General features: G+C 50.1%; 10 protein-coding genes across 25 annotated transcripts; 5 read left to right on the top strand and 5 right to left on the bottom strand.

Annotated features, from left to right (window-relative positions):
• Positions 1-347: 347 nt before the first annotated feature.
• FOXG_00243 (uncharacterized protein) lies at positions 348-3,216 on the top strand. Of its 2 annotated transcripts, none has more exons than XM_018376473.1 (4): positions 348-514; positions 623-1,273; positions 1,323-1,472; positions 1,521-3,216. In XM_018376473.1, exons 1-4 carry the CDS (start codon positions 455-457, stop codon positions 2,277-2,279), a joined length of 1,620 nt encoding a protein of 539 aa, XP_018232054.1. In that variant the 5' UTR covers positions 348-454; the 3' UTR covers positions 2,280-3,216. The 2 variants fall into 2 exon arrangements, with proteins under 2 accessions (XP_018232054.1, XP_018232055.1); XM_018376474.1 differs by having other exon boundaries at positions 568-1,273.
• Positions 3,217-3,329: 113 nt separating this feature from the next.
• FOXG_00242 (uncharacterized protein) lies at positions 3,330-7,703 on the top strand. Of its 9 annotated transcripts, XM_018376472.1 has the most exons (5): positions 3,330-3,552; positions 3,643-3,885; positions 3,940-4,071; positions 4,131-6,292; positions 6,343-7,703. In XM_018376472.1, exons 4-5 carry the CDS (start codon positions 4,760-4,762, stop codon positions 7,333-7,335), a joined length of 2,526 nt encoding a protein of 841 aa, XP_018232053.1. In that variant the 5' UTR covers positions 3,330-3,552; positions 3,643-3,885; positions 3,940-4,071; positions 4,131-4,759; the 3' UTR covers positions 7,336-7,703. The 9 variants fall into 9 exon arrangements, with proteins under 9 accessions (XP_018232053.1, XP_018232050.1, XP_018232052.1 ...); XM_018376469.1 differs by having other exon boundaries at positions 3,940-6,292; XM_018376471.1 differs by having other exon boundaries at positions 3,643-4,067.
• On the bottom strand, positions 6,322-10,872 carry FOXG_00241 (uncharacterized protein). Of its 3 annotated transcripts, XM_018376462.1 has the most exons (3): positions 10,327-10,872; positions 9,798-10,198; positions 6,322-9,686 (listed from the first exon to the last, which is right to left on the bottom strand). In XM_018376462.1, the coding sequence occupies exons 2-3, from the start codon at positions 9,982-9,984 to the stop codon at positions 7,741-7,743; spliced, it is 2,133 nt and encodes a 710-aa protein (XP_018232043.1). In that variant the 5' UTR covers positions 9,985-10,198; positions 10,327-10,872; the 3' UTR covers positions 6,322-7,740. The 3 variants fall into 3 exon arrangements, with proteins under 3 accessions (XP_018232043.1, XP_018232042.1, XP_018232044.1); XM_018376461.1 differs by having other exon boundaries at positions 9,798-10,872; XM_018376463.1 differs by having other exon boundaries at positions 6,322-10,198.
• A 230-nt stretch (positions 10,873-11,102) lies between these two features.
• FOXG_17839 (uncharacterized protein) lies at positions 11,103-12,536 on the top strand. The gene has a single exon (XM_018397842.1). The coding sequence runs from the start codon at positions 11,432-11,434 to the stop codon at positions 11,774-11,776; it is 345 nt and encodes a 114-aa protein (XP_018232041.1). The 5' UTR covers positions 11,103-11,431; the 3' UTR covers positions 11,777-12,536.
• On the bottom strand, positions 12,271-14,111 carry FOXG_00240 (aminomethyltransferase). Its single transcript, XM_018376460.1, has one exon. The coding sequence runs from the start codon at positions 14,033-14,035 to the stop codon at positions 12,569-12,571; it is 1,467 nt and encodes a 488-aa protein (XP_018232040.1). The 5' UTR covers positions 14,036-14,111; the 3' UTR covers positions 12,271-12,568.
• Positions 14,112-14,261: 150 nt separating this feature from the next.
• FOXG_00239 (V-type H+-transporting ATPase 54 kDa subunit) lies at positions 14,262-16,438 on the bottom strand. Of its 2 annotated transcripts, XM_018376458.1 has the most exons (3): positions 15,897-16,438; positions 15,245-15,770; positions 14,262-15,185 (listed from the first exon to the last, which is right to left on the bottom strand). In XM_018376458.1, the coding sequence occupies exons 1-3, from the start codon at positions 16,192-16,194 to the stop codon at positions 14,570-14,572; spliced, it is 1,440 nt and encodes a 479-aa protein (XP_018232038.1). In that variant the 5' UTR covers positions 16,195-16,438; the 3' UTR covers positions 14,262-14,569. The 2 variants fall into 2 exon arrangements, with proteins under 2 accessions (XP_018232038.1, XP_018232039.1); XM_018376459.1 differs by having other exon boundaries at positions 15,245-16,438.
• Positions 16,439-16,973: 535 nt separating this feature from the next.
• Positions 16,974-19,508, top strand: FOXG_00238 (uncharacterized protein). 4 transcript variants are annotated; one of them, XM_018376455.1, is made up of 3 exons: positions 16,974-17,230; positions 17,384-18,858; positions 18,911-19,504. In XM_018376455.1, the coding sequence occupies exons 2-3, from the start codon at positions 17,760-17,762 to the stop codon at positions 19,003-19,005; spliced, it is 1,194 nt and encodes a 397-aa protein (XP_018232035.1). In that variant the 5' UTR covers positions 16,974-17,230; positions 17,384-17,759; the 3' UTR covers positions 19,006-19,504. The 4 variants fall into 4 exon arrangements, with proteins under 4 accessions (XP_018232035.1, XP_018232036.1, XP_018232034.1 ...); XM_018376457.1 differs by having other exon boundaries at positions 16,976-17,230; positions 18,914-19,508; XM_018376456.1 differs by having other exon boundaries at positions 16,974-18,858; positions 18,914-19,508.
• Positions 19,509-19,933: 425 nt separating this feature from the next.
• On the bottom strand, positions 19,934-20,805 carry FOXG_00237 (60S ribosomal protein L9-B; the record flags this gene model as incomplete). The annotated part of the gene is given in 4 exon segments (XM_018376453.1): positions 19,934-19,987; positions 20,041-20,379; positions 20,391-20,521; positions 20,760-20,805. 4 exon segments carry the CDS (start codon positions 20,803-20,805, stop codon positions 19,934-19,936), a joined length of 570 nt encoding a protein of 189 aa, XP_018232033.1.
• A 263-nt stretch (positions 20,806-21,068) lies between these two features.
• FOXG_00236 (uncharacterized protein) lies at positions 21,069-24,203 on the top strand. The gene is made up of 3 exons (XM_018376452.1): positions 21,069-21,583; positions 21,668-22,282; positions 22,341-24,203. Exons 1-3 carry the CDS (start codon positions 21,367-21,369, stop codon positions 22,472-22,474), a joined length of 966 nt encoding a protein of 321 aa, XP_018232032.1. The 5' UTR covers positions 21,069-21,366; the 3' UTR covers positions 22,475-24,203.
• FOXG_00235 (uncharacterized protein) lies at positions 22,492-26,403 on the bottom strand. Its single transcript, XM_018376451.1, has 3 exons — positions 25,700-26,403; positions 23,619-25,646; positions 22,492-23,569 (listed from the first exon to the last, which is right to left on the bottom strand). The coding sequence occupies exons 1-3, from the start codon at positions 26,331-26,333 to the stop codon at positions 22,743-22,745; spliced, it is 3,489 nt and encodes a 1,162-aa protein (XP_018232031.1). The 5' UTR covers positions 26,334-26,403; the 3' UTR covers positions 22,492-22,742.
• Between the last annotated feature and the right edge of the window lie 55 nt (positions 26,404-26,458).

Raw genomic sequence — 26,458 nt, 5'->3', positions numbered from 1 at the left:
CATGATGTTTCCAATGTTTCCAATGTTGCGTTCGAGAGGTGAAGTTTCGCTGGGGTTATGACCATGAGATGTCTCCGCTTCTGCGCCTATGTACCTTTAGTTATGAGAGACGTCAGGTTCAAGTTTGAAACTTCATAGAACTTTCAAGGATTTGACTATGTTCGAGTAATCCAGGCTATCTCAAGCGAGATTTCTCTTGACCAAAGGTGTTGATAACTTCGACAGTGTAAGAGACAGTGCTGTACAGCTTCCCCGCACGTGATGCTCCTATTCCCTGCTCTGTATCCACCCTTCAGCCCTGTATGGCCCGCTAATCCCTTTCCGACGACGACAGCTTCGAAAGGATTACCCGTTTCAACTCTGACAATCCAACAACGATAACGGGGCCTGCATGACTCTCTGCCATACCTAGCTACCCATAACGCTACCCGTGCGTCCTGTCGTTTCTTGAATAATGCCCAACACGGGAAAGCCAAGCAAAGATTGCCATCTTTGTCGATCACGACGTGTCAAGGTCGGTGCAGCCTTTGAGCCTCTTATTCTGTGCTTACGCGGTTATGTCATAAGAGAGACGCTCGAGCATATCAACCCATTACATTCCAATTGCTGACGACATCAACAGTGTGATCTTGGCAGACCATCATGTCAAAGATGCATCAAATACGGGACTGAATGTCCGGGATATCGGGATGAACAGGAGCTTGTCTTTCGCAATGCTAACCCAACCACCATCAAGAAGAGGAAGAAGAGGACTCAGCAAAATGCTCCGGCTCAGACTCGTGGGGAGTCTGTCATGTCTTTTGGCTCATCTTCCTCCTCCTCTTCGTCGAATGGAGATGCTGCCACGCCATCAGTCACTGAAGAAGTTGATCGTGAATTCAGCCCTGTCTCACCCACAATAGTCGACCTTGTCGAATTCACCAGAACTGGAAGGGCGCTCATCCTGCCCCAATCCCTTAATGAGCATTGGACCGCCCATTCCATCCCGATCCTTCTCAATGTCTACTATACTTTGGATTTCCTCCATGACACATACAAAAAGAGCGGTCCTCAAGGGCCTCTTCTTTGGGCCACTCATCTCTTTGCCCGTACATACATCACCAATCTGCGACATCCCACCGCTATCGACAATGGATCTGTCGAGCAGACCGACAAGGAACTTGGAACCTACCTTGGTAAAACCTTGAGCTCTGTTAGTGAAGCACTCAAAACACCAGAGGGCGCCATGAGAGATGATGTTCTCGCGACAGTATGGATTCTAACGAACTATGAAGTGAGCAACATGACTTCTTCCCGCCATTCTTATACTTATGTTTTAATAGCTTCTTATGGGCTCCATCAACCGCATATCGCCCCTGAACCCGTGGCATCTCCATACCAATGGGCTATACAGTATTCTTCAGCAAAGAGGAACGGCTTCTTTGCGACGGCCGGGATCGAGAATGGGTTTCTGGCCTGCCTACAACATGGTGGTATGTCACTTCGATCTGATATCTCACTCCCAACTAACAAGCTATTAGCAAGTACGGTGTCTTCTGACAAGCCTCGAGTGCCCTCCGGAATCCCAGGAATGGTTTGCCGCCATCAGACAAACCCTTCATCCAGGAGAAGGATTGGCTGTTGAAGTCGGCGATTATATCTGCAAGATGGCACATGTTCAAAAGCGTATTCTCGATATCATTCGAGCTCGAGATTTTGACACCGCTGCCCTGCAGTACTACGATTTAGTTGGTATCGTTTTCAAGGCCGAAGATCATTTCACGACTTTTGACGCAGGCTACCATTACATCGACGAGGTTTTCAACCCCTATCTACGAAACATGCTCAACTCGGCGCGAGTAAAAGGCTACCATGTCATTTTGACCTTCGCAAACTTTTTAACTCATCATCCGACTGCTCCCATTCCCCTGCAAGAGCTCAAGGTGCTGCGCTCGCATTGCGTATACCGGGTTCGAGACAGCGCAAAACTTGTCATGGAGGCAGTGAATCGGCATCTCGACCCGGCATCTTTCCGCAACAACCCATCACCAAGGACAGTGTTTGACGCGTTGAAATTGATATGGCCTCTGACGGCAGTCTACCTCGTACCGTCAACGCTAAACGAGCAGAGCGAAGCCGCAGGTGAATCGTTACAGTTCATCGGCCGCGAGCTTGGAGTGAGGCAGGGTCTCAAGGTTAACAAGGGAGAGTCTACGCTGCCGCCGGAAGCAGAGGCACCTTCACAGCTGGCTGAGGATGTAGCCTTTGATCCACTTCCAACTAGTCGAGGATTAATGTAATGAACAGAACCGATTTACCACGAACTGTCTTAACAGGTGAATGTTGATCGTGTTCTTGGGTGTTCTTTCAACAATGAGACGAACGTGATCTGTTGCGAGATTTATCTATAGCCCCCTATCAAAGCCTCACTTGATCACCGATTTCAGGGGCTCTCCTTGTCCGGAGCAACTCCGGTGTCCCACCACAAAAGCCCCACAAGAACACAGACGGCTTCAAATCTCAGATCCGCTCCGGGTCAGTGGGCCTGCTTAGAACTCCGAGACCCGCGCCGTGACACTCAAGAGTTCGGTGTGAGATTCTGACCTTGCTGAGATGCCTCGGTTGGAGACCGAACTTCTCAGGCGGCGGTACGAGATGCGATAGACAATACTGTGGAAAGAGCGAGGCCTCGCTTAGCTTTCAGTACTGCATGTCAGCGTGCAAATTAAGCGACACTTCATGAATCTCTCAGTGACATCCAATACCATCTTCACGAATGCGATCTACAGTCACAATTGTGGCGTCGTCTGTGGCGGGAGCTGTTAATCCCGGTTAAGCGAGGTGCGGCGGTGCTGTATGCCACTGCAGCAGGACGAAGAGGATTCTGGTTTGGAAGCGCAGGACCGAAAAGGAGGGACGGAAGTTTTCGAAAGGCCGTGCTCAGAAACATGCGACTTGACCTGCTTGTTTTTTGGTCTAAAGATAACGTTGTACGAGAAGAGAGCATGATCAGCGCGGACAGCACGAGTCCGGCGGGTGGCGGCAGTGGATGGGTGATCCAGTTGCAGCTGTTTTATTTTGATGCGGCTCGTGTTGAAGCAGCTAATTCTCGAAATGGAAAACCCGCAGATTTTAAGTTGATGCTTGGGGTTTATGCTTTCCGAGGAATGCTTCTGGGTGTCGGTACAGGCGTGACGTGCTATAATTATAGTGATAAACGTATCTTGGTTTTGAGTCTAGCACACTGTGCATACAGAGGGATTATCACCAGAGTATACAGTACGATTGAAAGCCCCAATAGCAAAACGGATGGATTGACATCCGAGCCAACCACCATCTTTCATATCATGATCCAGATCGTGATCGAACACAAGACAGCGCAACCAACATCCTACAATCCCTGCTTCCTCTGCATTAGTTTGTTTTGGGTTGCTATTTGCATCTCTCTCCTCCTCTTACCGAGTCTTACCCCGGATTCCACGACCGTTGCGTTGCGTTGCGTTACTACACGAAAAAGAAGCCCTCGCAAGCCTCGGGATGGACAAGCAGATGATGCTTCTGCATTGCATGACAGTCAGTATCAATGAATCAGATCGTCAAGTTAAAACATCAACACGCGGTCGGGTCCGTCGATCACACAATCCGAAACTGAACACTGAACAGCAAAAAAATCAAGGCCACACCCCCGGGAGCATGTGAAGTCATCGCCACGTCTCTGTGACCCAATCATCACACCGTCGATGCCAAGACCCGTGATGAATCTGGTAATGAACGACACTGCAACCGAACCGGAAATGCCAGCTCGCAAGTTTCCTGGGGAGCAATAATATCAACAGGGAAATGAAAGGCCCGTTTACTCACCAGGTTTGGCTCGTGTCCGGATAAGCTTGTGCGCTTGCAATGTTGGTGTGTAAATGCTCACTCCTGCATTTTGCTTGGTTCATCTCGTTAACGGCGGAGGCGTTTCCCTTGCCGGCTTTGCATTCGCTATATCCGGTTGGATATGCAAAGATGAGGATGAGGTAACGCTCATGTTTGAAATGTGCTCAATTGACTTGCCTAGTGCCTAGGTACAATTTACAGCACATGTTGGTACATAGCTAATCGCTATTATCACCAAGGTCCGGGTTGGCTGGCTAACTGGTATGTAGCTGTACCATCTGCGTCCCCATCCCCACGCGCGCCTTGCACCCGCTACGGGCTGTGTTTCGCCTTGCCCACGCCTAGGTATCTCAATGCCTATCGAAATCAAATCCAGACAAAGTTGTCGGGAAGATCGATGATGTAGTGGGCCAGGGGCTGAGAAACAACGGGGTGCTCCGCTGTCTGGGCTGTCTCTTGTCTGTCAATCAATAATCGACATGATTTACACAACGGCCCTCATCTGGTCCAAGTGGAGAGCCCAAGCTTGTTGTTCCTCAGCTCGAGGCGTCGATCATTGTTGTATTAGTTAATTAGAGCTTCTGAATCTCTCAAAAGATCACTCCGACTCCCCCTTGCGAACTCTCTGGGTTTCCTGCTATCATTCCCTCTCATTCAGCACCCCAGGACCCTTTTCCTCAATTGTATATTTTGCCATTGAAGACCTGTCCCTCATCTTCTGTCATATCAAAACTCGCTTGCAGGACATGACCCCTACAGAGTGGTATCGCTTTAAGGTGGCTACATCATAGTACTCGCCGATCCGAGCCACCCAGAGACGCCCAATTCCCTTGGTTACCAGTTATCGCCACAAGCCATCCATCATCCAATCCGTATAAGCAGGCAGGGAAGCGAGCACATGGTCACGATGTCAATGGTTAAATCCCCTCCCCCGTCCTATTCGGGATCTCTAGCTCCAGTCCGGCCTCGTTTTAACTCCCAACGTACCTCGGATCGCCTGCGTGAGGCTCAGACTTTTGTAACACCACCATTTAAAATGGGAGGCGCTATTAGAAAAGGCAGAAGATCCGTCTTTAAAGAAGTTGGTCTAGAACACGATTTGGATTATCCCACTTCTGCATCAGCACCTTCACTGTTGTCAGGCGAGCAACTTGGCACCCATGACAACGACAAACACTTGAGTGATAGCTCTGATATCCTTCAATCGTCCAGCAATAAGCGACAACTCGAGCAAGACGACGACCACAGTCAGGATAACAACGACCGCCAACGCCCTCGACAGTTATCACTTTCATCGCCCAAGACTTGGTACGCCATATTATCAAACCCCAAAGGCCGACCCAGAATCAAGAGCACTTCGGGTGTGTCCCCAGGTGTCTCGGGCCTGCAGCGCTTCACTATGTTAGCACTCCTCATCGCCGTTATACTTCCGGCATTCAGTTGGCGAAATGGCCAATCGTTTTCAGATATCAATGGCGCCAGCGCTGGTGTCATTCAGAAACGCGAGATCAGCCCTACCAAGGTTTGCACACGATGGGGTCTTCAAGCTGCCCAGTTGAATGGAACACTCTACTTATATGGCGGTCGCTCAAGATCAAAACCCGACCAAGTCGAAGACACATGGAACAACAATTTTCTAACACTGGACCTCACTAAGGACTGGGATATAGGCTCGCCCGCTCTCAAAGGTCTCGAGAAACCGGACGGTCCTCCCGAGGTCTCTATGGGTTATTTGTGGCATGATTACAATAATCTGTATCTTTATGGCGGCCAATTCTCCGATACACCCTATGTTGATCCCGAGCCCGAGTCTGTCTGGCGTTATTCCATCAAGGATGAAGAATGGACCGAATTTAAGAACCCCAAAACCTCGGCCGGCAATGAATCAGAGCCAGGAAATCGACCAGTGCACCGTGCTGCTGAGGGAGCAGGCCTATCTGTGCCTGAGCTCGGCCTAAGCTGGTACTTTGGCGGCCATCTCGACTGGGCCACCACCCCAGGCTGGTCGCGCAGTGTTGATCGTGTATATCTCAAGAGTCTTCTTGAATTCACACACCCAGGTTATGTTAACACCGGCGTCGATAGCCTCTCTGACGGCACAGGCGCAGGTGAAAGCGGGGCCTATCGTAACATCACAAAAGCAGGCATCCAGACCGGTAACTTCACTGAGAGGGCAGATGGTGTCTTGGTGTTTGTGCCAGGCTGGGGCGAGCAAGGTGTTCTGATCGGTCTTGCTGGCGGTACCAACGAAACATTTACTGAGGATCTCGGCACATTGAACGTATACGACATTGCCAATTCCGAATGGTTCCATCAAGAAACGTCCGGAGATACACCCAGCGTTCGTGTTAATCCTTGTGCCGTCATCGCAAGCGCGCCGGATGCGTCAAGTTTCCAGATTTACATGTTTGGTGGACAGAATCTTCCTTTTGTAAGCTGTGACATGGTTTGAGACATACCCAAATACTAACATGGTCTCAGGGAAACCAAACGCAGTACGATGACATGTACATCCTGACCATTCCCTCTTTCACGTGGATCAAAGTCGACCAAAACGACGACAACAGACCCGCTGCCCGAGCTGGCCACTCATGCGCCATGTATGATGGCCAAATGGTTGTTGTTGGTGGAGTAGGAGAGGACATCGGATGTGATCCGGGCATGTACGTATTCGATGCAACCTCTCTCAAGTGGAAGGACCAATTCAAGGCCGGCAATCACGATTCGGACCATCATCCCGACAACTTCGTTCTCGCTGGGTCCCATGGATACAAGGTCCCGGACGCCGTACGCAAGGTCGTGGGTGGAGACAAGGACGGCAGCGCTACCGTTACCACCCCCGCTGTGGGGCCGGCCACCGGTGGTCCGTTCTTAACGGGCAAGCCCCCGGTTTTCACAATTACCTCCGGACCGACAGCGACAGTACGGGTCGGCCAGACTGGTACTGCAGCCGCTTCTCCCGATGGAGAAGGAGACGATGGTGGAGTTAATGGCGGTCTCGTGGCTGCAGGCGTAATCGCTGGTATCTTTGGTGCCCTCGCCTGCTATCTTGGCTTCTGCGCCTGGCTCTATCGCCGGCAAGTCAACGCCTACAGACAACACCTCGCAGTATCAAACCGCTACTCCGTTGCGTCCAACTCTCTTCTCAACCCTTCAGCCCTTGCTGCTGCTGGTACTACCCGCCCCAAGCGTGCTATCTCCCAGCGCAGCCTCTTTGGCTGGGTCGGCCCTAGCCGCGATCAGGGATACACCACAGAGCCCAAATGGGGGCCTGAGGACGAAGATGATACCACGCCAGGCGCTCCCGGGTCCAGCAGCGGGTCTGGGGGTGCCAAGCGCAGCGAGGATACGAGACCTGGAACGAGTCATAGCGGAGGCTCGACTGAAGGGCTACTCGAAGGCCAGGAACCGAGTTTCTTCAGCGTCGTCATGGGTCCTCGCCGGGCGTTGCGGGTTGTCAACAATGCAGAGTAAACCGCGCATGTACGATGAGAGGCGTTGTTGGGCAAAGGAAAGGATGGGATTTAATGGTTTTTTTCTCTGAGATGTGAGATGAGTTGGACTGGTTGGTTATGATAAACGAACACGAACGATGTATGAATAACTGGTGGCCATGTACCGGCGGAGGCTGCATTCGCTGATACCCCATGTTTCTTAATGTCCTGGTAAAGGGGGCTTTTGGGCAAAAAATACGCATGAGTTTTGAATCAAAATGTTGTGAGAAAACGATAGTGTAATCATAAGATCGTGTATCTTTAGTTATTCTAGCAATTATGCTCTCTATGCGCCATTAACACCATATATGCCTATTCCATCCGTCTCGTCGCTAAAATGCCAATCATAAAGTTTCCAAGTCAGTCGCTATCTACATGTCTCCGATCATCTCCGTGACCACTTCTTGAGTTGCTTTTCGGGTATAGTGTTGACGAATGCTTCTTGGAGGAAATGCTTCCAAACCTTGTTGGTCTTCCTTCTCTTGTTCCTCCCTTTCTTGCCCCTGGTAGCGGTGAAGTCCAAATCAGAGTCACCCTCTTCAGGTTCTGGAATTTCAGTGTCGTCGTCGTCGTCTGAGTCTGAGTCTGACTCGTCTTCAAAATCCTCATTGTACTCTTCAGCTGCCTTGCCCTTGCCCTTCTTCGTCTTCCTCTTAGCGATTCTAGACGCTAGCCTGAGGTAGCTTCGAACTGTCAAGTCGGGCAGCTTGAAGATCTTGTCGGTAAAAGTGCTGTATTCAACCTCGTATCTGAACTTGTTGGGCTGCGGCTTATCGTGGTCGGGTACTTCATCACTGAAATTGCCGTCGCGCCACTTGCTTGCCTCGGACAAGTCGGTAAGATCATTGTTGATATAGGTGAGGTTGGCAAAGTATTGTGTGTATCCCATGAAGGTGAATGTCTGGCGAGAGTATGCAGGGCCGGGAGGTGATCCCTTTGGGGGAGCTGGTGGGATCACGAGTTCAGGGTTCTTGGGCTTCTTCTTGCCCTTTCTTCCCTTCCTGCCCTTCTTGCTTTTTCTGCCCTTCTTCCTTCGCTCAGCTTCGAGGTCTCTCTTGAGTTCCTGGTGGGCTTCCTCATCTTCAGAAAAGTCGGGAAGCTCTTCGGAAACCTTTGAGTTGATGTCGAATGAGTCGGTCCAGACTGGCGCATCCTCCAGGCCGGTGATATTGTACTCGATTATGCGAATAGTCGGGAAGTAATTGGGGACGACGCTGGGGCTAACAAGAGATACCTGATATCGTTCTCCATATTTGCCTCCGATCTTGCCATGACCCTTCTTCTTTTTACCTTTCTTCCCCTTCTTGTTCTTTCTATTCCTCCACTCGTCGACATCTTCATCTTGCATTTCAAGTTCATCCTCGGCGTCTAGATCTTCTTCTAGTGCCTTTGCAGCTGAGCCTGGCAAGTCAGACCAGGACTTTCTAAGGTCTATCAAGTAGTCGCTCTTTGACTCGACGGAAAAGTCGTCATCCATAGGTTCTCGGGTAGTCCCTGCCTTGTCATAAAGGCTCAGGTCAATGTCCTTGGTGTCCTGAAATAGGAAGTGGTCAATGTTCATATGGCCGTAAAGGGAGCCAGTAACAACGTCGCGGAACTGCTTCAGCCAGAGTGTGTATTTTTGCCAGCAAGTTTCGTCCCAATTCTGCTTGTTCTCAGTCCGAGCGGGAGGGACATGGCCGATCAGGATAGCCTTCATTCCACGCTCACGTAATCGCTGAAGTTGAACACTCAGCCACTCCATATGCTTGAAACCAGGCTCCGAGGGAATTGCGCAACCGTCAACGCCAGCATTTCGATCAAAGAAGTACATGGTGTTGAGGCTGATGACGGACAATTGATTGGGAATAACCTCAACCTCGAACCATCCACCAAATCCGAAGGAGTGTCGCTGTTCCTCAGGGATAAAACGATGCCATATGCTGCTATAAGCCTGCAGCCACTTGTTTGGTCCGGGATAGAAGATATTGTGCGGCAGAAAATCGTTGTTGCCAAAAGTTGGGATAACAGGGACGGTAAGGGCTCCGTCATCAGAAAAGGTCTTGACAATCTTTTTGGCGACGTTTCGGTTCATATTCAAAACATGGCTCGAGCTTCGTGGCAGCTTCTCGTCGCTATCGTGGCGCGCCGTGTCACCCGTCCATACAACAAAGTCGATATCATCCTTGACGTTCTTCCGTACCCATTCTAACGTCGCGTCGACGAGGTCCACGGGAGAGTCGCAATCGGTAGTTTCGGCGCCGTATAGACCTGCAGGGCCCTTCCCGCGGTGGCATGCGACACCCTGGGCTGTTGATGAATGCGCTTTGTAGAATTCATCAGGGTGAAAATCTGGAGTTGTGGTTGTTAGTGGGCTGCTTTGGATGCAACGCTGAGTTATCATATTTTCATCCGATGTAGATGCAGGAACATGGGACTTGTTTCACACGTGATATTGCGTACCTGTTATATGCAAGAATTTGCCATTCAGTTTGCGACCCGATTGTCGGATATGCGGTGTCTCTATAGGATCGCGTGTCCCTGTAATTGCATCGAGAACTTTTTGGCCAGCGTCGAAAATTGGTGAAGGAGAGACGCTAGGGAGTAGTAAGGCGGCTGCCACGAGCAGTCGGGCGCCTGAGAGTGGCATCTTGTGCGTTTTAGATTGTACTCTCTATTTAATATGTATTTCGTTTATGTTCGGTGTTGCAGTCGAATTTTGGTGATAGCCAGGTGAAGAAGTGATGCTGACGTAAGATACAAGGTCAAGCATGGAATTGAAGGTGTGAGGTCATTCCAGTCAATCTTGGTAGCAGCTTTCAAGGGGTAAGATCCTGTTCAAGCCACAAAGACACGCTCTGATTCTGGCTGACGCGTTAGTGGTGGGGGAACAAAGGAAGATAATATCGTTATAGAATACTTGATACAAAGAAAAAATGATGATGGAGAAGAAAAGGGCGTTAATAGACTAATTTCCACAGAACCAGCCTACCTGAGCTATGATCAATCAATACCGTCGATGAGGATCCACTGCTCGGTGTAGGTAAACCAAGTACCGTGGAGTGCCAAGACTGCCCTGGCTGATCGCATCGAATATCATAGCGACAAGGGGGAAGCATCGAGTTTAAAATACTCGAGTTCGAAGAGTCAAAATAGTGACAGAATTAATGAACAGTACCTATCTTCAGTGGATGCCCCTCCCCCACGTTGTCGTGTGCTCACGCTGAGACGCCTGGTGATCCATTGTTGAAGTTGAGGAAGACGGTAAGATCGGCCAATCTTGAGCGGCGCGGGCTACACGTGTGCTAGAGCAAATGGTGCAAATGGACGAGGAGAATGGGTATAGACGAGACAGAATAAGACACGAACACGCGATGCTTGAAATTCAATCACTGACACCTACTGAATTGCTATTCAAATCTTGTGCCTTTGCATGTTCAAATATCGCTTGTCCACTAGGTATGCTCTTCATCTTTTCTTCACCTCAATCAAAACCATCTGCTCTCATATTCAGGGTCTAGGGGTTACAGAAAACAACTGCAGCCTTGATTCAGGCACATACGTAATGGGCTTTGGCATATGCCATCAGGGTCCCCCTTCTGTAAATCCTCCTCCTAACAGTGGATACCTGCATTGACTGGTCCATCGAGTCTCATATGTGGAACCCCATAAACGCCCTCGTGAACATTCTATCACATTCGCTTTCATAGAGATGCATACACAGAATTTATCAAGTGTTCATTGTGGTTTGTTGCACCTATGGATCATCTACGCTTCATCCAGTATCGACTTGCTTCTGACACCCTTCGATAATATTCCTCGTGATGACGAGTCTATCCGCTTACTGGCTACCCGCACAAGACTGACTATCCTGTGCCCGAAGCGTGCTTATTTTGTTCAACACAATAAGTAAACACGACACAGAAGAAACCCCGCTCGCGTGAGCATCTTCGAACAAAGTCCCATAACTTACTACTCGGTTCGGTGTTGGACACACTCGATATCCGTCGAAACACCCACCAACTTCCTCACCCAACTCCAGGGTAGGGAGATGCCCCACTAGCACGGATCTCGCTTAGCATCCGCCGCTAGTCCTCATGTGGGTTCATACATATGCAAAAATTCTGGCTCTTTTCCTTTCTCTCTTCTTCACTACGCAACATCGTCTCCTCGACGGTGCCGGTAACATCCAAAACTGGCGCCACGATCATCTCAGTCTTCCCACAGTTGGTCACCACTTGAAGGGGAGGCCGTTGCTAGACAATATCGCCGCTCGTTTGAGGGAGGCCATACGCTTTTGTGTGGTGGTTTCCTATGGTTTTTTCGTGGCTACATATCTCCGTGTCCAAATTCTCGTGATGTTTTCCTTGATGCTCAACCATGAACCACAACTCTGGTCAACCATTGAGACACAGTTCATTATTGTGACACCTGAAGCTTGATGATGCCAAGCCTTGAAAGTATAGCCACCAAGTCTCTAGAGTGCCTCTCTGATGGTCACACCTCCAAGCGAAGCGATGTACGCCGAGTGCTGGCTCGCAGTGTTGTATCTCCCATAAGACATCTAGTAGTATTCGGTTCCAATAGCATGATCAGGCATCATTGAGACCACCTTTCTCTCTTGAGAAATCCCGAGCGTTATCCGCGTTGCTTCGTTGCTTCGAGGCAGAGAAGGTAGCAACTCTAATTGCCACGTCACAAGATAACAGAATGTGATTTCCAGTCCGGGAAGGGACTGAGCCATAATTATGTACGCAAAGCTGGAAGATCTACTTAGGTAGGTAGATGACATGGTTGCATTAGAAGGACATATAAGATGTAGCAGCAGACACAATGGTTGCTTTAGAGTGAACTCATCCTGCAAAACTACTCTTGTCGGCCTCTCAGCAACCACTATTACCATGATCACCAAGGCACTTGAGGGTGTTTTGGCAACGGTGTCGGTATCCGGAGTGGGTTGACTAGCAAGACCTCGGCCGAAGAGAAGAGGGTTGCTTGTGACAAACTCGAAAGACATCAGGATCGAGTCGATGATATGGATGGAAAGGGGAAGAGGTAAGGGGTAGCAATGCAAATGATATTTCAAGAACATTTATTTTCCGTTGGCTCTAACTTAGTCGTGGCCATAACAATCATAGACTCCAAAGTTTGCCCCCATGTTGAGTTATCCCCATATACCACACGTTTAATAACTTGACTCGCTTAATACATTGTTCAATTCCATCGTAGACTTTCTAAGCAGGCGCAGTACCCTTCCAGTACTTTGTCTGGATAAAAGGCATCTTGGTGACTGTGCCCTTACGTGCTTTTCCTCGTACCACAACGTCCACCTCGGTGCCGGCCTTCTGGTTGCCGCTCTTGATGTAGCCCATGGCGATGTTCCTGCCAAGTGTAGGGCTGGGAACACCACTTGTGATGACACCGATCTTCTCACCGTCCTTGTGAATCTCGGCACCCTCACGAGCGGGAGCTCCATCGACGAAAAGGCCAACGCGGCGGCGGGTGACGCCTGAGCCGCCCTTGCTCTTGGGTGTCAGTTGAGGGATGATGGTTTCGGCACCGTGGAAGCCTCCAGCCTCGCGACGGGCAGGGGGGATGATCCAGCTAAGACCAGCCTCGACGGGTGTTGTGGTATCATCGAGATCATGGCCGTACAGACACATACCAGCCTCGAGACGGAGAGAGTCACGAGCACCCAGACCAGCGAGCTGAAGGCGCTCAGGACCAGCCTTGCTAAGAAGGGCCTGGATAGCAGGGGTTGTTGTCTCAAAAGCAGGATATTCCTTTCCGTTGAATGAAATCTCAAAGCCGTCCTCTCCAGTGTAGCCACCTCGGCTGACGAGGACAGGGTGAGTCTTGCTGCCATCAGCGAGCTTCAGCTCAGCCCACACGGCATTGCCAAAGTAGAGCTTCGAGAGATCAACGTCGCTAGCGAGGACCTCGCTGAGAATCTCGGCACTCTGAGGGCCCTGGAGGGCAACGAGACCAGAGTTGTCGAGACGTGACCACTGAACATCTCCGCCGAACTTGCCAAGCTCCTCATCAAGATACTTGGTGTCCTTGTCAAGACAGGCACCGTTGGTGACAACGTAGTAGGTATCCTCGCCAAGTCTGGTGACAACCGAATCATCGACGATACCTCCAGTACCAGGCCACAAGAACGTTGTCAACTTGCTCTGCATAACGCCCTGATTTGTCCAGTCCGAGGGAGTGAGTTTCTCCAAGAAAGCAGCTGCATCCTTGCCCTTGAAGATGTGCTGCACCATGTGGCTCACATCAAAAAGTGAGGCATGCTCGCGAGTAAAGTGATGCGACTGAGCAAGTGAGAGGTTTGAGTATTGAACAGGGAGCGAGTAGCCTGCAAATGGCACCAGCTTTCCTCCATTGGCGACATGGAAATCATATAGAGGAGTCTTCTTCAGATCAGAAGAACCCCCGGAAGCGCATCGTATGCTTTGTTGAGAGAGTCTGAGAGCGCCGAATGATGTGGGCCGTGTAACGGCAGATGATAAGATTCGGGGACCAGCCCTCGCGGCGAAGCTGAGGCTCTTCATGATGGAATCAATTGGCGATATTAGGAGTAATTGAGGAGAGTCAATTGACCAGAAACAAAGAAGATTAATAAAGAGGAAAAGAGTTTGTATAAGAAGATAAGAAGCCGAGGGGGCGCTTAAGACTGGTACATGGCATGTACAGTACATATCATGCAAGTCACAAGTCACCCAATTTGACAATTGGCGCTGGTGGGGTTGTCACCGAGTCTGAAGTCACTGAGTCTGAACTTCACCGAGTCACAATCAAAATCGTCGTTTCTAATTCGCTTCTCCACGGTCTCTGCCTCCGAAAACCGACCCCGGACCCCGCAGTCCCCGGAGCGCCCTCCGAGGGCCGAAGCAAGAGGTATAGAAGGAAGAGAAGCGCGGCAAATGCTGATAAGAATAAATAATTTATAAGGCCGCGTGAGACATAATTCATGGGATAGGATCTAATTGTTTAACACTTCATTCTCACGCACAATCGTAGTCGAGGCGATGCTCAAACTACCAATAACTAAAAAGTATGCCATTACAAGCTGATGCTTTCTCTTGTCCCCGCTCCTCAGCTCAGCTCGTCTACTGTGATTCTCTAAGCTTTGCGAACTCGGACCTGCCAGAACTGACGACATCAAGACGCCCGCGTAATAAACAAGGCACTCCAGCAGATACTACACTTCTCTAGGACTGATCTCTGACAGTTCACTGTTGCTCAAAACTGTACTTCAACCAACCTCCGAGAGCTCGGAGACTCTCCCATCGCACGTTTTCGTCATCTGACTGCATGAGTTCCATGATCCTTCTCTTGAGACCAACCTTCTCTAGTTGATATCTCTTCTCGGGAACCTCCTTCACCAGACATCCAACGTCGTTGCAGGCAATGGCAAGCACTTGCTTGTCGTTATCCCAGGGTTGTCGCATGATCTCGGCCAGCTTCCGAGGAATCTCTCCGTTCTCAAACTCGAGGATCTTGCGGGCATTCTCAGCCCAGAAGACTGTGTTTCGGTGAGGGGGCGACCATCGAAGGTGACCAGACTGCACCTCAGCAACATACTCGTCGAATGTGGTCTTGGTCTTGGTATACTCTTCCAGCATTTCCTTGAGCTTTGAAAGATCCTCCAACAAGTCAGGATCAGTCAGATGGCGACCACTGATGTTCTCGAGAAGAGCGGGAAGGCGAGCAAGAACTGCGGTGGGTAGAAGTGATTTCTGGTTTTTCTCAAGAAGGTTGTAGAGTGTAGAAAGGATCAATCGAGTTGTCTTTTCCTTGGGTGATAATCGTAGAAGGTGAGTGTAAAGAAGGACAATATCGTACTCGCTGCGGTCCAGTATTAGTTGTAGTCCGGTTTTGTCTCTCTCCCATGTAAATTCACTTACTCGTTGAGTTCATCACCAATCTCCTCAGCCTCAAAACTTATCTGCCAGATAACAAGGAGAGCATGGTAGAGAAGCTGGAGACCAACCCCTCCACCCAGAGAACCCCCAAAGCCAGTAGATCCGGTACCGGTGTTGCCGCTCCAGAGACTAGCAGATGAGCTGCCTCCATTTCCGATACCAGCTGCAGTTTGAAGAATCTTGATCAGGGGGGCAATCGTCTCGCTTCGCTGGTTCCAGAACTGCTCTCTTGCGACATGCCCAAAGAGCAGAGACGAATACTCCTGTACAGCGATATCTTGTAGGCCGGCATCGTTACTCTTGGCCAAGCCGGAGAGATAGGTGAGAATCACAGGCAGAGCCTGGAGGGTAGATCGGGACTCGTCTCGAGCAAGAGCCATGAGTGTCGTAAGAGCATGTGCAGTAAGCAATGGAATAGGATCCTCGGCATTAGTCGAGTTAAGCAGAGGCAAAAAATGTCGATAAGGCTCCTTTGTCTTGAAGAGGGCCTTGGCTAGAGATGGAACAGCTGAAAGAATGTTATGTTAGCATTGGTGATTGGAGATTATGACGGAAGTCGCTCTATTAGTAGATAGACATGGACTACTCAATGCCACTTCCCAGTGTCGCATAAAGATAAAAGGGACGCTCTTACCCTCGAGAAGGTCGCCAAGCAAGACCAGGATGTACTGGATCACATTCGCATGCTTTCCCGCCGTCTCGAGAACACTCGTCTTTCCATCATCGCCAACAAACAAGACGCGATATCCATCAATATCCCCTGACACAATCTCCTTTCTTTGCTCAGGCTTCTTCGCCTTATCTACAGCTCGAATCTTTGCATATTGCTCCTCGGTGAGGGTGCCGGCCCTGACAGCACCGTCCCAGGGAATGGGTCGCTGACGGATGTTGCTCTGGAGAGAGGCCAGGTACGTTGGCGGGTCGAGGGACATGATTAGCTATGATTAAAGCGTCGCGGCTGCTAGCAGCGAGCGGCTATTTGTGGGATGAGCCAAAGGATATATCTAGGTGACGAGATCGGAGGAAGTAGAGCGGAGATGGAGATGGAGGAGGATGGAGAAGCTGGTAATATGAAGTTTGAAGTCGCTGGTGATGCAACCAACTTGATCTTGAACCGCGTGGAGCGTCACAGGTCAAGCTTGGTGCACCTAACGGAACCTTGGACTTGGTTGGAGCTTGGGTAGCCACAGCTGCCACAATTAGCGCCACACGTTAAGAGTTCGCCAGACAAATGTGGCTGTTGATAAAGTGTGGCTTGACCTGGCTTGTGGCTTGTGGCTGTGGCGTGTTCTGCCATCCTCTTCTCCTCTGCCAAGCTGACGACACGATTGAGTCAAAAGCCCAGACCGACCTGGAATTAATCCCTGAAAAATGCCCTCCCAGCCTCCGAGTTTCGTTTCCCTGTCTAATGGCTCAACTCCTTCCAACACCGCCAATGGGAAGAGCCAAACACAGGTCTCGGCTTGCAAGGACGTTGCGATTGCCCCTGACAGTTTAATTAAAATATGCAGCACGCAAACGGCTTTCACTCTCATGATACGTGATCTGCTATTCCGGGGTGCCCCAGGCGTGTAAGTGGTGATGACATTTACCCGCTGTACGAGGCCTAGCTCCAGGGCCGCAGACACGGGCCTACAGGGGGTGATCACTGCTCCAGGGCTCCAGCTATCGATAGTTGTCCAGTGAGCAAGCACAGGCGTAGTAGCTGGGGGTATCATGAGCTGGCACCCCACCATTGACGTGCCTCGTATTCCAAGTCTCAAGTCATCCATCCATCCTCACCGACAAGACGAGAGATCGAGAGTTCACAAGAAAAAGAGGACTGAGTGTTCCCCCTTAAAACGTTGCATCGAGTTAAAGAGACTGATTTGTTGGCGTGTGGACCAGGTCCCCTTATTTCGGATGAGCGCGTGCGTGTGTCAAAGTGCCCTTCTAGGTAAATCAGAGAGGCTGGTATAGACTATAGTTGTAAGTGGGAGGTTGGGACTCAAGAGGAAGCCTTTCGTTGCAGCCCACCACCAGCCGCTTAAAACTCTTGGTGCAGCGCCCAGAATTCAACGTTGCCGTTTCTCGTCTCTTTTTTTTCCTGCTTGTAATTGACCTCTTACTAACTCTCGGAAGTTTTCTTTTTCCTGGAAACTTCACCACCAAACCTTACTTAGCCTCTCACTCACTCGCATCTCACAGCGACCTTCACTCACCTCCAGTTCCATCTCGGGCACCAACAATACTTCCCCGCGACAACGCAGCCGCTTCTCCCGCATTCCAGAAGCTAAGCTGAGCTGAGCTGTTTCACAAGGGACTCAGATAAATCTCGCAACCAGTCTCGGTTTTTACCCAGATCAAATTCCTCACCTTGTGCACTCATCTCAATTCGAAACTAGCACAAGCTCTGATTGGAATTGGCCTCAAACAATATCATTCCGACCTCGGCTTTCCGCCAATAACCAACCTTTGAAATAAAAAAGTGACGATCACAACCAGAAAAATCGCTACAATGCGCTCCGTGACGAGGCCGCTGCTGCTCCTCGCCGCGGCAGCTCTCTGCTCTGCCAAGCCGCTCCCCAGAGATGGTCTTCATGATCGCGGTTACTCATATCTCATGCACCGAGGATGCGACTCACCCTGTGGCTCCGATAATCAATACTGCTGCGGCTCTGGCGAGACCTGCCAAACATCAAATGGAGTCGCAAACTGTGTCGCTGCAAAGGGAGGCTGGGTCGGCGATTATACTACTACCTGGACGGAGACCAGAACTTATACCAGCACAATCATGACCCGCTGGGAGCCTGCTCCGGAGCCCACAAAGGGCGTTGACTGTGTGCCCAAGAACGATGAGCAAGAAGCATGCGGTGAGATCTGCTGCGCTGGTTGGCAGACTTGCGCGTTCATGGGTCAATGTTCTGCAAAGCCTGGTTACGAGGAGCCCACCGCTGTTGTTATTACCACTGATGGAAAGATCACCACCCAATACTCGGCTCCTTATCGAGTCACTGGTACCACCACTATCACCAACAGCGGCGCGCCCACTGAGTCCGAGACTGCAACTGAGACTGAATCCGAGGCTTCTGCAACGGCCACCGAGACTAGCGAGGGCGCCGCAGCTGGCGAGACCGGAACTGGCGGTGGAGGCCTGAGTGCCGGTGCCATTGCCGGTATCGTCATCGGTGTCATCGCTGGTGTTGCGCTTCTCCTTCTTCTGTGCTTCTGCTGTATTGCCCGTGGTCTCTGGGTTGCCCTCTTTGGCAAGAAGGACAAAGAGAAGAGCGAGCGCGTCGATGTCTACGAGGAGCGATACTCTCGCCACGGCAGCCGACCACCTCCTTCGGCCTCGGCCCACTCCCGTCGTCCTCGACACAAGGGCTGGTTCGGCATGGGTCGTGGTTCCCCGTCTTCGGCCGGCGATCGTCGTGAGAAGAAGTCGGATGGCAAGAAGTGGCTCGGTATTGCTGGTCTGGCGGCCACGCTTCTTGCTCTCCTCAATCTCAAGAAGGATAAGCGACCTGCGAGCACCAAGCCCGCGCGCTCATCTCGAGGATCATCACGATCGCGGTATAGCGACTCTTATTACTCATACAGTGACTACACCAGTCCCAGTAAGTCTCGCTGACAACCCATCTCATCACTTTGTCATACTAACAGTCACAGCAGGCAGCTCAAGCTCAGGTGGACGAACGAACCGCACTCGTCGCACAAGAGACAGCCGAGCGAGGTCGTACTACTCCCGCGACAGCAGGCGATGAAGCCTTTGAATCCCCGCTCCTCAAGTTTTTATCCCCATTCGTCACACATATATACTCCCCATCCTGTACATGTCTCTGCATTTGACATAAGGATTCGAGCCCACATTGTACACGTTCGACTTGTCGCTTCACACATCAAGGCTACTGGCGTTCATGGTTGTTCACATATTATGGTATTATGTTGTTATTTTTGCGGCCTCTGGTTTTCATTACCCCCCCCCATTCACCCCATTTCATCATTGATGTTGTTATTTTACCCACGCATTCATGGATGGTTAATGCTGCTGCTTTTTGTTACTCAAGAGATCACGTCACGAAAGGAATTGAAAGGAAGACTAGATGAAATGACTCACAATGAAAGTCAAGAAGAAAAATTACGAGTTTGATAAAAGATGAATATACTGACGAGGCACGTCTTAATGTAAATGCGAGCCTCATTTTTTTCACATGCAACTTTTGATCATAATCGCCTCCTCAATCAACGACAGCCATGGATGTGCGTGGACTAAAGTTCTGGAATCATGATGCATTGACTCATTTTACCATTGATCAAATTGGGTAGAATAGATCTTGCAGGACCGACTTCACGATAGACAAAAACGTTGTGGGAGTTCCCAGGCACAGATAGTGTGCGCATTGGAAAATGATTAAACGCCTTTTTTTTTCTTATCGCAAAACCCCCGAAACGAACCCTCGTCTAAAAGCCGGCCCTTTTTTGCTCCTAAAATGGTCACATACACGAATGAACAGATGCGATTCGATTCGTTGGCGAGATTCAAGTGTTTGTCGGCACCAGAGTCATCATCTCTTTGCTTTTTGAAATTTGTTTTGTAGCCCTTTTTTTGCTACATGACATGCAACGATGAACCTTCGCCACTCCTGAGACCCAGAAACGCAAAAGAAACAAGATCCGTGTCCGTACCCGCGCTTATTCGTCCTGGACAATGTTGCCCTTCTCGGAGACGTACAGACCGTCAAGGAACTAGGGCAATTAGTAAGAGTCGGAAAAAGAGACGGTGTGATGCTATGTCCTACCTTTCGGATATCCTTGTTTCGCACCCGGCAGATCTGCTGGATATCGGCGGCACTTTGCGACACGTTCTCCAGAGAGTTACCAGAGAGGACGAGCTCATCCTTCTGGGTGGTGGAAGCCTCAACATCGACACCAGGCTGCATGACAATTCGGCGAACGAGCTTCTCGCCGATGAAGTTTCGGATCTCAACCTCGTACAGGTCGGTCTCGGCGTTCTTGGAGACGTTGACGTTGATGGGGAAATGGGCGTAGACGTATCGCATCTTGTACTTGAAGCCCTTGGTGACACCAATGATCAGGTTGTTGATGAGGGTTCGTACAGTTCGGAGGGTAGCGACATTCTTGCGGACACCGTGTGAATCTCGATGGAGATCTGGTTCTTCTTGGGGACGGTGAAGTTGACAGCCAGGTGGCTGAGATCCTTGACCAGCTTGCCGCGGGGACCCTCAACGGTGACAATTCGCGACTTAATGCTGACCTTGACTATAGAGAAAACGAGTCAGCTTTTCCGTCTTGTGAGTTGGAGATTCTCGTTTCGACGCTCGTGGATAATCCCCTCGGAAATTGCCAGAGTTTCCATTGTGAGCGCAGTTTATTGTTGGTGTTCTTGTGCAGCCTCCATTTGCGAATAACTCTGGCAATTTTTCGAAGGGACCGATACCAAATTATTCGAGCGACGGCGAGGAAATCAGACTTGAAAATGAAATAGGGCGCAACATACCCCCCTCGGGGATCTCAAGGAGCTCCTGGGAATGAATGTACTTCATCCTGCCGGCTGTGAGTTGATATCGGTGTTGAGGGATACAGGCGAAACAATTCTGAGTTCTTGTGCGGGAAAGAACACTGGAAGTGCGTAGGGCTTTCTCTTTCCACGTGAGCAATTCTGGTGGGGAATGCACGTGATCAGTCTGCACGATGGAAGCTGTGAGCCAATTAGATCTATTGGCAATTGGACTCTTTGAAGAACAACAGTTCTATAAGCAGAATATCGGTAATTATGGTAGGAAAATATGCTAGCACTGTAAGAAAAGTAATAATTCTCAGTCTGAATAATGTATTTGTTCTTTTCTTGTCCATATTCATGTTTGAATTCTGATCCCATTCATATCTTATCAACTCGTTCGGCCTCGTTAAGGTAACGGCGGCAAGCTCGGTGGGTCTTCATCGGTCCCCTGTCTCCCCGGCCGACGTCAGCGCCGACTCTCCTCAACAGCTCGGTCCAGCTCAGCCCAGCCATCCCACTATCATAAAGCTTGCGCCATAGCCTCATCTCACTTATCAACAAGACACTAGGGGCAAGAGGCAGATAACATACACAATTGTCCGCCATGTCGTACTTCTTCGCGACTCCCGTCGATATCGACGTTGTCCTCGATGATACAGATGAGCGTTCTATGGTCGATGTCAAGCTCGACAAGAACCGTCGCGAGAAGGCGCCTCTCTTTATGGATGGCGAGTCTGTCAAGGGCGCTGTCACTGTTCGTCCAAAGGATGGCAAGAGGCTCGAGCATACTGGCATCAAGGTCCAGTTCATCGGCACGATAGGTTCGCGACCCCTATACATCGCAATGCCTCCCTAACGCTTTCACACGCTTGGCAAGCTGCTTCAGTTACTGACTTGTCGCAAAGAAATGTTCTTCGATCGCGGCAACCACTACGAATTTCTCTCCCTCAACCAGGAACTCGCTGCGCCTGGCGAGCTTCAGCACCCACAAACATTCGACTTCAACTTCAAGAACGTCGAGAAGCAGTACGAATCATACAATGGCATCAACGTTAAGCTGCGCTACTTCGTCCGCGTCACCGTTTCACGCCGCATGGCCGATGTCATCCGGGAAAAGGATATCTGGGTCTACAGCTATCGCATCCCCCCTGAGATGAACAGCAGCATTAAGATGGATGTTGGTATCGAGGATTGTCTACACATTGAGTTCGAGTACAGCAAGAGCAAATACCATCTCAAGGATGTCATTGTTGGGCGCATCTACTTCTTGCTTGTGCGCCTAAAGATCAAGCACATGGAGCTGTCTATCATCAGAAGAGAGACGACGGGCGCTGCTCCCAACCAGTATAATGAAAGTGAAACCTTGGTGCGCTTTGAGATCATGGACGGTTCCCCATCGCGAGGAGAGACAATTCCTATTCGACTATTCCTCGGCGGTTTTGATCTAACACCTACATTCCGCGACGTCAACAAGAAGTTCTCCACGCGTTACTATCTCAGCTTAGTTCTCATCGACGAAGGTCAGCCAAGCCCCCACCCAATCTCATGTCTCAACCACTCAACTAACAACGTTCACAGATGCTCGACGATACTTCAAGCAATCTGAGATTATTCTTTACCGCCAAGCTCCTGACGCCGCACCTGTCCTAAATGCCGGTACCTCCTCACTACCTGCGCCCCCAGAGAACAAGTTGGCTGCTGCACAGGCATAAAGATAAATTAGAAGAGCCTGGCTGTTGGTCTGATGTACATACACTGTCAACTTCATGCGCGTCCTTTAAGCATCGGGTCCTGGCGTTTCGGGTTTCAAGGCTGGAAGAGCAAGATGATGGAAGATTTGTAGTTTCTGTTTCCTCTGCAAATCAAATTAATACATACACCGTAAACAGTCCCGATAATATGTCCTAGATATTTCGCCCGTCCAAGTTTTGAAACAATACACCTCTAGTCTACATAAAGTGACCTGTCCTATTTCTGCATTCATGCAATTTCCATAACGTCGTCCGCCTCGAAGCCAAATTGGTTGTTGTGAATCGCTGCGATTCGGTCCAGCTCATCCTGATACTGTTTGCGAATATCCGCCAATGACACCACCTTGCGCTTTCCTGCATCTTTCTGTCCAAAGCCAGCCGAGGACTCATCATAAATCCAAGCCTGCTTGGGTTCCACACAGCTGAGAGCATTGATGAGCAGGAGGTATTGCCTTGTCACTGGTGTATCGAGGATATCTTCTCCCGTAGCCTCATCTCCCTCTCCGGCGCTTTGCAGCTTGTGGATTCGGTCTAATACAACCGACGCGGCACCACGGTAGTTATTGTGCTTAATACGCCATGAGTAGAGGACCTGGTGGTAGGGGAATCCTTCTATAACATCCAATGATGCTTTTGTCTTCTGTGCCAGGATATCGTCAACCTCCTGTTGGAGACCGGGGAAAGGGAGAGCAACGAGCTCATTGTTGTGATAAGTCGCACACATTCTGTCGATCAACTTGCGCAGGTTTGAGATCTTCATGGCTTGGTCCTTAATCGAGACCAATGTTGTGTGTGCGAGCTCAAATTGCGATGTCGCTACTGCAGCGTTGAACAAGCGGCTTTGCATGTCAGTCTTGGTAAACATAGCGTCCTGCTTAGTACCCAAGAACTGCATGGCCAGGCGGGCGAAATCGACCACATAAGAGTAGGCCTTCTGCTTCTCGAACAAAGCAACAATATGCGAATAGTACTTTGCAAGGCCTTGGTAAAGGAGGTTCCACTCTGTGTCATCAAGCAAGCCGCTACTATGGCGGTCGCTTCCGGCATTCCCAGCGCCTAGCTATCTGTTAGTAAGGAGTCAATAACAAAATTGGAAGAGACTTACTCATTCCAATGGCTGCTCTTCTGAAGAAAATCGCAGCGGTATTAAAGTCCTTCAACGCCAGCTGCAAACGGCCCTGGACATATGTGGAGAAGGGGTTTTGGTCGCAGAAAGGCGCAAGATCTAATGCCAAATCAGCCCTCTCTCGTTTGATGAGAGAGCACTGAACAAGCGGTGGTGAAATCTCAATATCGCTGTCCGGAGCGCACAAGTTGGTGACGAGATCTGTGACACTGGTAGCCAGTGGCTCACTTTGGTTCGCAAAACCAAGCAGGTGACCAACATGCGCCTCCAGTGCCGTTACGAGTTGAGCATCCTCAGAACTCTTCTTCACAGCTCCGCTCTCACTCTTTTCTCGGGTGCTTGGCACTGAGATTTCTACCTGGGCGAGCCACTTCAACAGCTCCAAACGTCGCAAGGCCGCAACGAGCTGTCTGAATACGTTGCCAATATCAACGCGATTGTGAAGAGCTTCTGCCTCATTGTCGTGCTCAAACTCCATGTGGACGAGAAGAATCAACTGACTGAAGTAAACCTTCCACTGCAACTCAATACTGTCTTGAACGGCTTTGACGACCAGTTTCCTGCCAAAGTCGGTAAGTGGGTGGCGTAAGTTCCGTGACTTGGCTTCCTCTGGTGCAGAGATTAGATTCATCACGTCGGCGTAAAGCTCGTCTGTCACTACGTTAAAGTTTGGGCCGAGAGCATCGACAACTTGGTTACAGTCATCATCAGTGATTCCTCGCCAAAATCCAGACTTGTCAGAGAAACATGAGATGCGCTCGAGGTCAGTCTTGGAAGAATCCTCAAACAGCTCAGGCCGTAGTGCAGCCTGGCAGAGCGGCATCAGGTGCTCAGGCAACCCAGCAACGAAGTTCAAAGCCGTATCGACTAGAGCCGCCTGTGCAACGTGATCTTCCTCAGGAGAAGTGAGGTTATGGTACAGTCGCTCCAAGCTACTGCACTCACGAATGGCTGAAAGGAAGTCGGCGCAGACAACCCAAGTCATTCCTGTAGAGGGGTCAAGCGTCAACCCGAGTGCTTCTCCTCGTTGCTTATCCAATTCGAGCAACAGGCGGTAGAACCTCAACCACTGGGCCTCACTGGAAGCGCGGAAGGATTCGTACTCCATAGCGCCCGAAGAGCCTCGATCTAGCGTTGCAGCAGCCCCCAATATCGAACAAATCGACTCTGCCAGCCCTCGAGCCTTGGCAGCGGTCTCCTTTGACTTTCCGAAGCCTCGCTCATAAATCGATAATGCTGCTTCTAGGGTCGACTTCGTAAATTGACCAGGCTTCAGGATAAGCTGGAGCCACTTCTCTGTGACATCAGTAGGATCACAGGGGCCAGAACTCTCTGCGGCCTGTATGAGGTTATCTGCATAGACGCCATCCCAGTTCTCCTCCCAGCTCTCTGAGATATTCTTACGATCCACTTCGAGCCTTTGCACCCTATATGTCATGTTGTTCTTCCACAGGGTCCAGAGTTGGATGGCGCTCTCTGCAGGACAAGAGAGAACGAAATCAGCGAGTGTCCACACATCAGAGGATGATGGCGTCACTGGAACTAAGGCGTTATTGGGGAAGATGTCTTCGACGACGACGGTATGCGCATCCTTTGCGATGATCTTCCAGAACTTAAACTCTCCAGCGCCGATGGGTGAGAAGGTTGCGCATATCCTACTACTGCGGCCCCTTCCAACAATCTGTACTAGGTTCGTCTGTGATGGGTCAATAGCCCACTTTCCAATCTCTTGAGGGTTCCTCTCAGCATTGAGAATATCGCCTGTATAAAGAATTTGGCCATCGTTAATGTTCCAAATTCGCATTCTATGATCGAGACAGACTGTGATCGCAAAGAGACTATCGTCCATTCCGAAACTTGTGATCTGAATCGACGTGGCTGAGCTGTATTCCATATTGATCTTGCCGTTCTTGATTGTGTGTTTTCCTTGGAAAGGAAGAAGACTTCGGAGGTTCTGCGCCCATCCCTGAACGTTGAAGAACGATTCCTTCCAGACAAGTGACGATGCTGTAAGAATTAGCATTGGCATATTTTGATATCACTAGCCCAATAGTACTCACGTTCATGCGCTTTGTTCTTGTCAAGCCTGATCATTCCTCCATCGTTGACCGTAATCAGCAGTGTCTCCGCGTTCACAGCAATCATGCGATGAGGATGCTTGAAACCCAATCCTGCTGGCGCTTGGACCTTACCAAGGTCAGAAAGCCCAGCATCGACGGCCGATCTCTTCCTGAACAAATCTGGTCGGAGCGTGAAGCTATACAGCTGATATGCTTGGTCGAGAACAAAAACACAAAGGGAATCGTGCTCTTCAGGGTCCGAAAATGTGACGCATCCTGGCTGAATAGGTACTGAAAAGTGGAAGTTCAAGACAAGCGGGGAATCGGTCGCTTGTGTCTTCTTGCAAACATCAACAGCCCGAATGCTGAGGAGAGTGCCGTCCTCCAAGACCCTCCAAAGGAAACTACGTGGTGTGTCATGCCAAGTTCGGTGGTAGACGGAAGAGGCAGTCGCTAAGTTCTTCGTTCGAAATGTCGTCTCATCTTCTGCTGTGTTCTCGCGCGCCGGTTTTCGATAATTGCGGCTCTGTATTGAATTCGAGGGTACTCGGATCGTGACAACAGAAGACGAAGTTGGGGGGTCGAGGTTCACTCTTGTCTCTTTGAAGAGATATTCTGTATCGCCTTGATCCATTTTGCCCCCATGAATCGAGTCGGTCGTGACGAGATGGGTTCGAGTACTAGGCGTTGAGTTTGATGTGATGATGGATACCTAAGGTAACAAAGCGAAATCGCGTAGTAGAATTTCTGGCAGAGGTC

The sequence above is a fragment of the Fusarium oxysporum genome, chromosome 1 (genome assembly GCF_000149955.1).
Source record: "Fusarium oxysporum f. sp. lycopersici 4287 chromosome 1, whole genome shotgun sequence".
Taxonomy (NCBI): domain Eukaryota; kingdom Fungi; phylum Ascomycota; class Sordariomycetes; order Hypocreales; family Nectriaceae; genus Fusarium; species Fusarium oxysporum.
The sequence above is the reverse complement of the archived record's forward strand: the minus strand, read 5'-3'. Positions and strand labels throughout refer to the sequence as shown.

Excerpts from the sequence above, each read along its gene's own strand:
- FOXG_00243 (XM_018376473.1), top strand. The coding sequence starts at position 455 with ATGCCCAACACGGGAAAGCCAAGCAAAGATTGCCATCTTTGTCGATCA. Across the intron at positions 515-622 it reads GTCGATCACGACGTGTCAAG|TGTGATCTTGGCAGACCATC; the intron begins GTCGGTGCAGCC and ends CGACATCAACAG. Across the intron at positions 1,473-1,520 it reads GGCCTGCCTACAACATGGTG|CAAGTACGGTGTCTTCTGAC; the intron begins GTATGTCACTTC and ends ACAAGCTATTAG.
- FOXG_00242 (XM_018376472.1), top strand. The coding sequence starts at position 4,760 with ATGGTCACGATGTCAATGGTTAAATCCCCTCCCCCGTCCTATTCGGGA. Across the intron at positions 6,293-6,342 it reads GTGGACAGAATCTTCCTTTT|GGAAACCAAACGCAGTACGA; the intron begins GTAAGCTGTGAC and ends ACATGGTCTCAG.
- FOXG_00241 (XM_018376461.1), bottom strand. The coding sequence starts at position 9,984 with ATGCCACTCTCAGGCGCCCGACTGCTCGTGGCAGCCGCCTTACTACTC. Across the intron at positions 9,687-9,797 it reads CAAATTCTTGCATATAACAG|ATTTTCACCCTGATGAATTC; the intron begins GTACGCAATATC and ends CCACAACTCCAG.
- FOXG_17839 (XM_018397842.1), top strand. The coding sequence starts at position 11,432 with ATGTGGGTTCATACATATGCAAAAATTCTGGCTCTTTTCCTTTCTCTC.
- FOXG_00240 (XM_018376460.1), bottom strand. The coding sequence starts at position 14,035 with ATGTACTGTACATGCCATGTACCAGTCTTAAGCGCCCCCTCGGCTTCT.
- FOXG_00239 (XM_018376458.1), bottom strand. The coding sequence starts at position 16,194 with ATGTCCCTCGACCCGCCAACGTACCTGGCCTCTCTCCAGAGCAACATC. Across the intron at positions 15,771-15,896 it reads GCTTGGCGACCTTCTCGAGG|CTGTTCCATCTCTAGCCAAG; the intron begins GTAAGAGCGTCC and ends ACATTCTTTCAG. Across the intron at positions 15,186-15,244 it reads ATTGGTGATGAACTCAACGA|CGAGTACGATATTGTCCTTC; the intron begins GTAAGTGAATTT and ends ACTGGACCGCAG.
- FOXG_00238 (XM_018376455.1), top strand. The coding sequence starts at position 17,760 with ATGCGCTCCGTGACGAGGCCGCTGCTGCTCCTCGCCGCGGCAGCTCTC. Across the intron at positions 18,859-18,910 it reads CAGTGACTACACCAGTCCCA|CAGGCAGCTCAAGCTCAGGT; the intron begins GTAAGTCTCGCT and ends TAACAGTCACAG.
- FOXG_00236 (XM_018376452.1), top strand. The coding sequence starts at position 21,367 with ATGTCGTACTTCTTCGCGACTCCCGTCGATATCGACGTTGTCCTCGAT. Across the intron at positions 21,584-21,667 it reads CCAGTTCATCGGCACGATAG|AAATGTTCTTCGATCGCGGC; the intron begins GTTCGCGACCCC and ends CTTGTCGCAAAG. Across the intron at positions 22,283-22,340 it reads CTTAGTTCTCATCGACGAAG|ATGCTCGACGATACTTCAAG; the intron begins GTCAGCCAAGCC and ends CAACGTTCACAG.
- FOXG_00235 (XM_018376451.1), bottom strand. The coding sequence starts at position 26,333 with ATGGATCAAGGCGATACAGAATATCTCTTCAAAGAGACAAGAGTGAAC. Across the intron at positions 25,647-25,699 it reads CAAGAACAAAGCGCATGAAC|CATCGTCACTTGTCTGGAAG; the intron begins GTGAGTACTATT and ends TAATTCTTACAG. Across the intron at positions 23,570-23,618 it reads AAGAGCAGCCATTGGAATGA|GCGCTGGGAATGCCGGAAGC; the intron begins GTAAGTCTCTTC and ends ACAGATAGCTAG.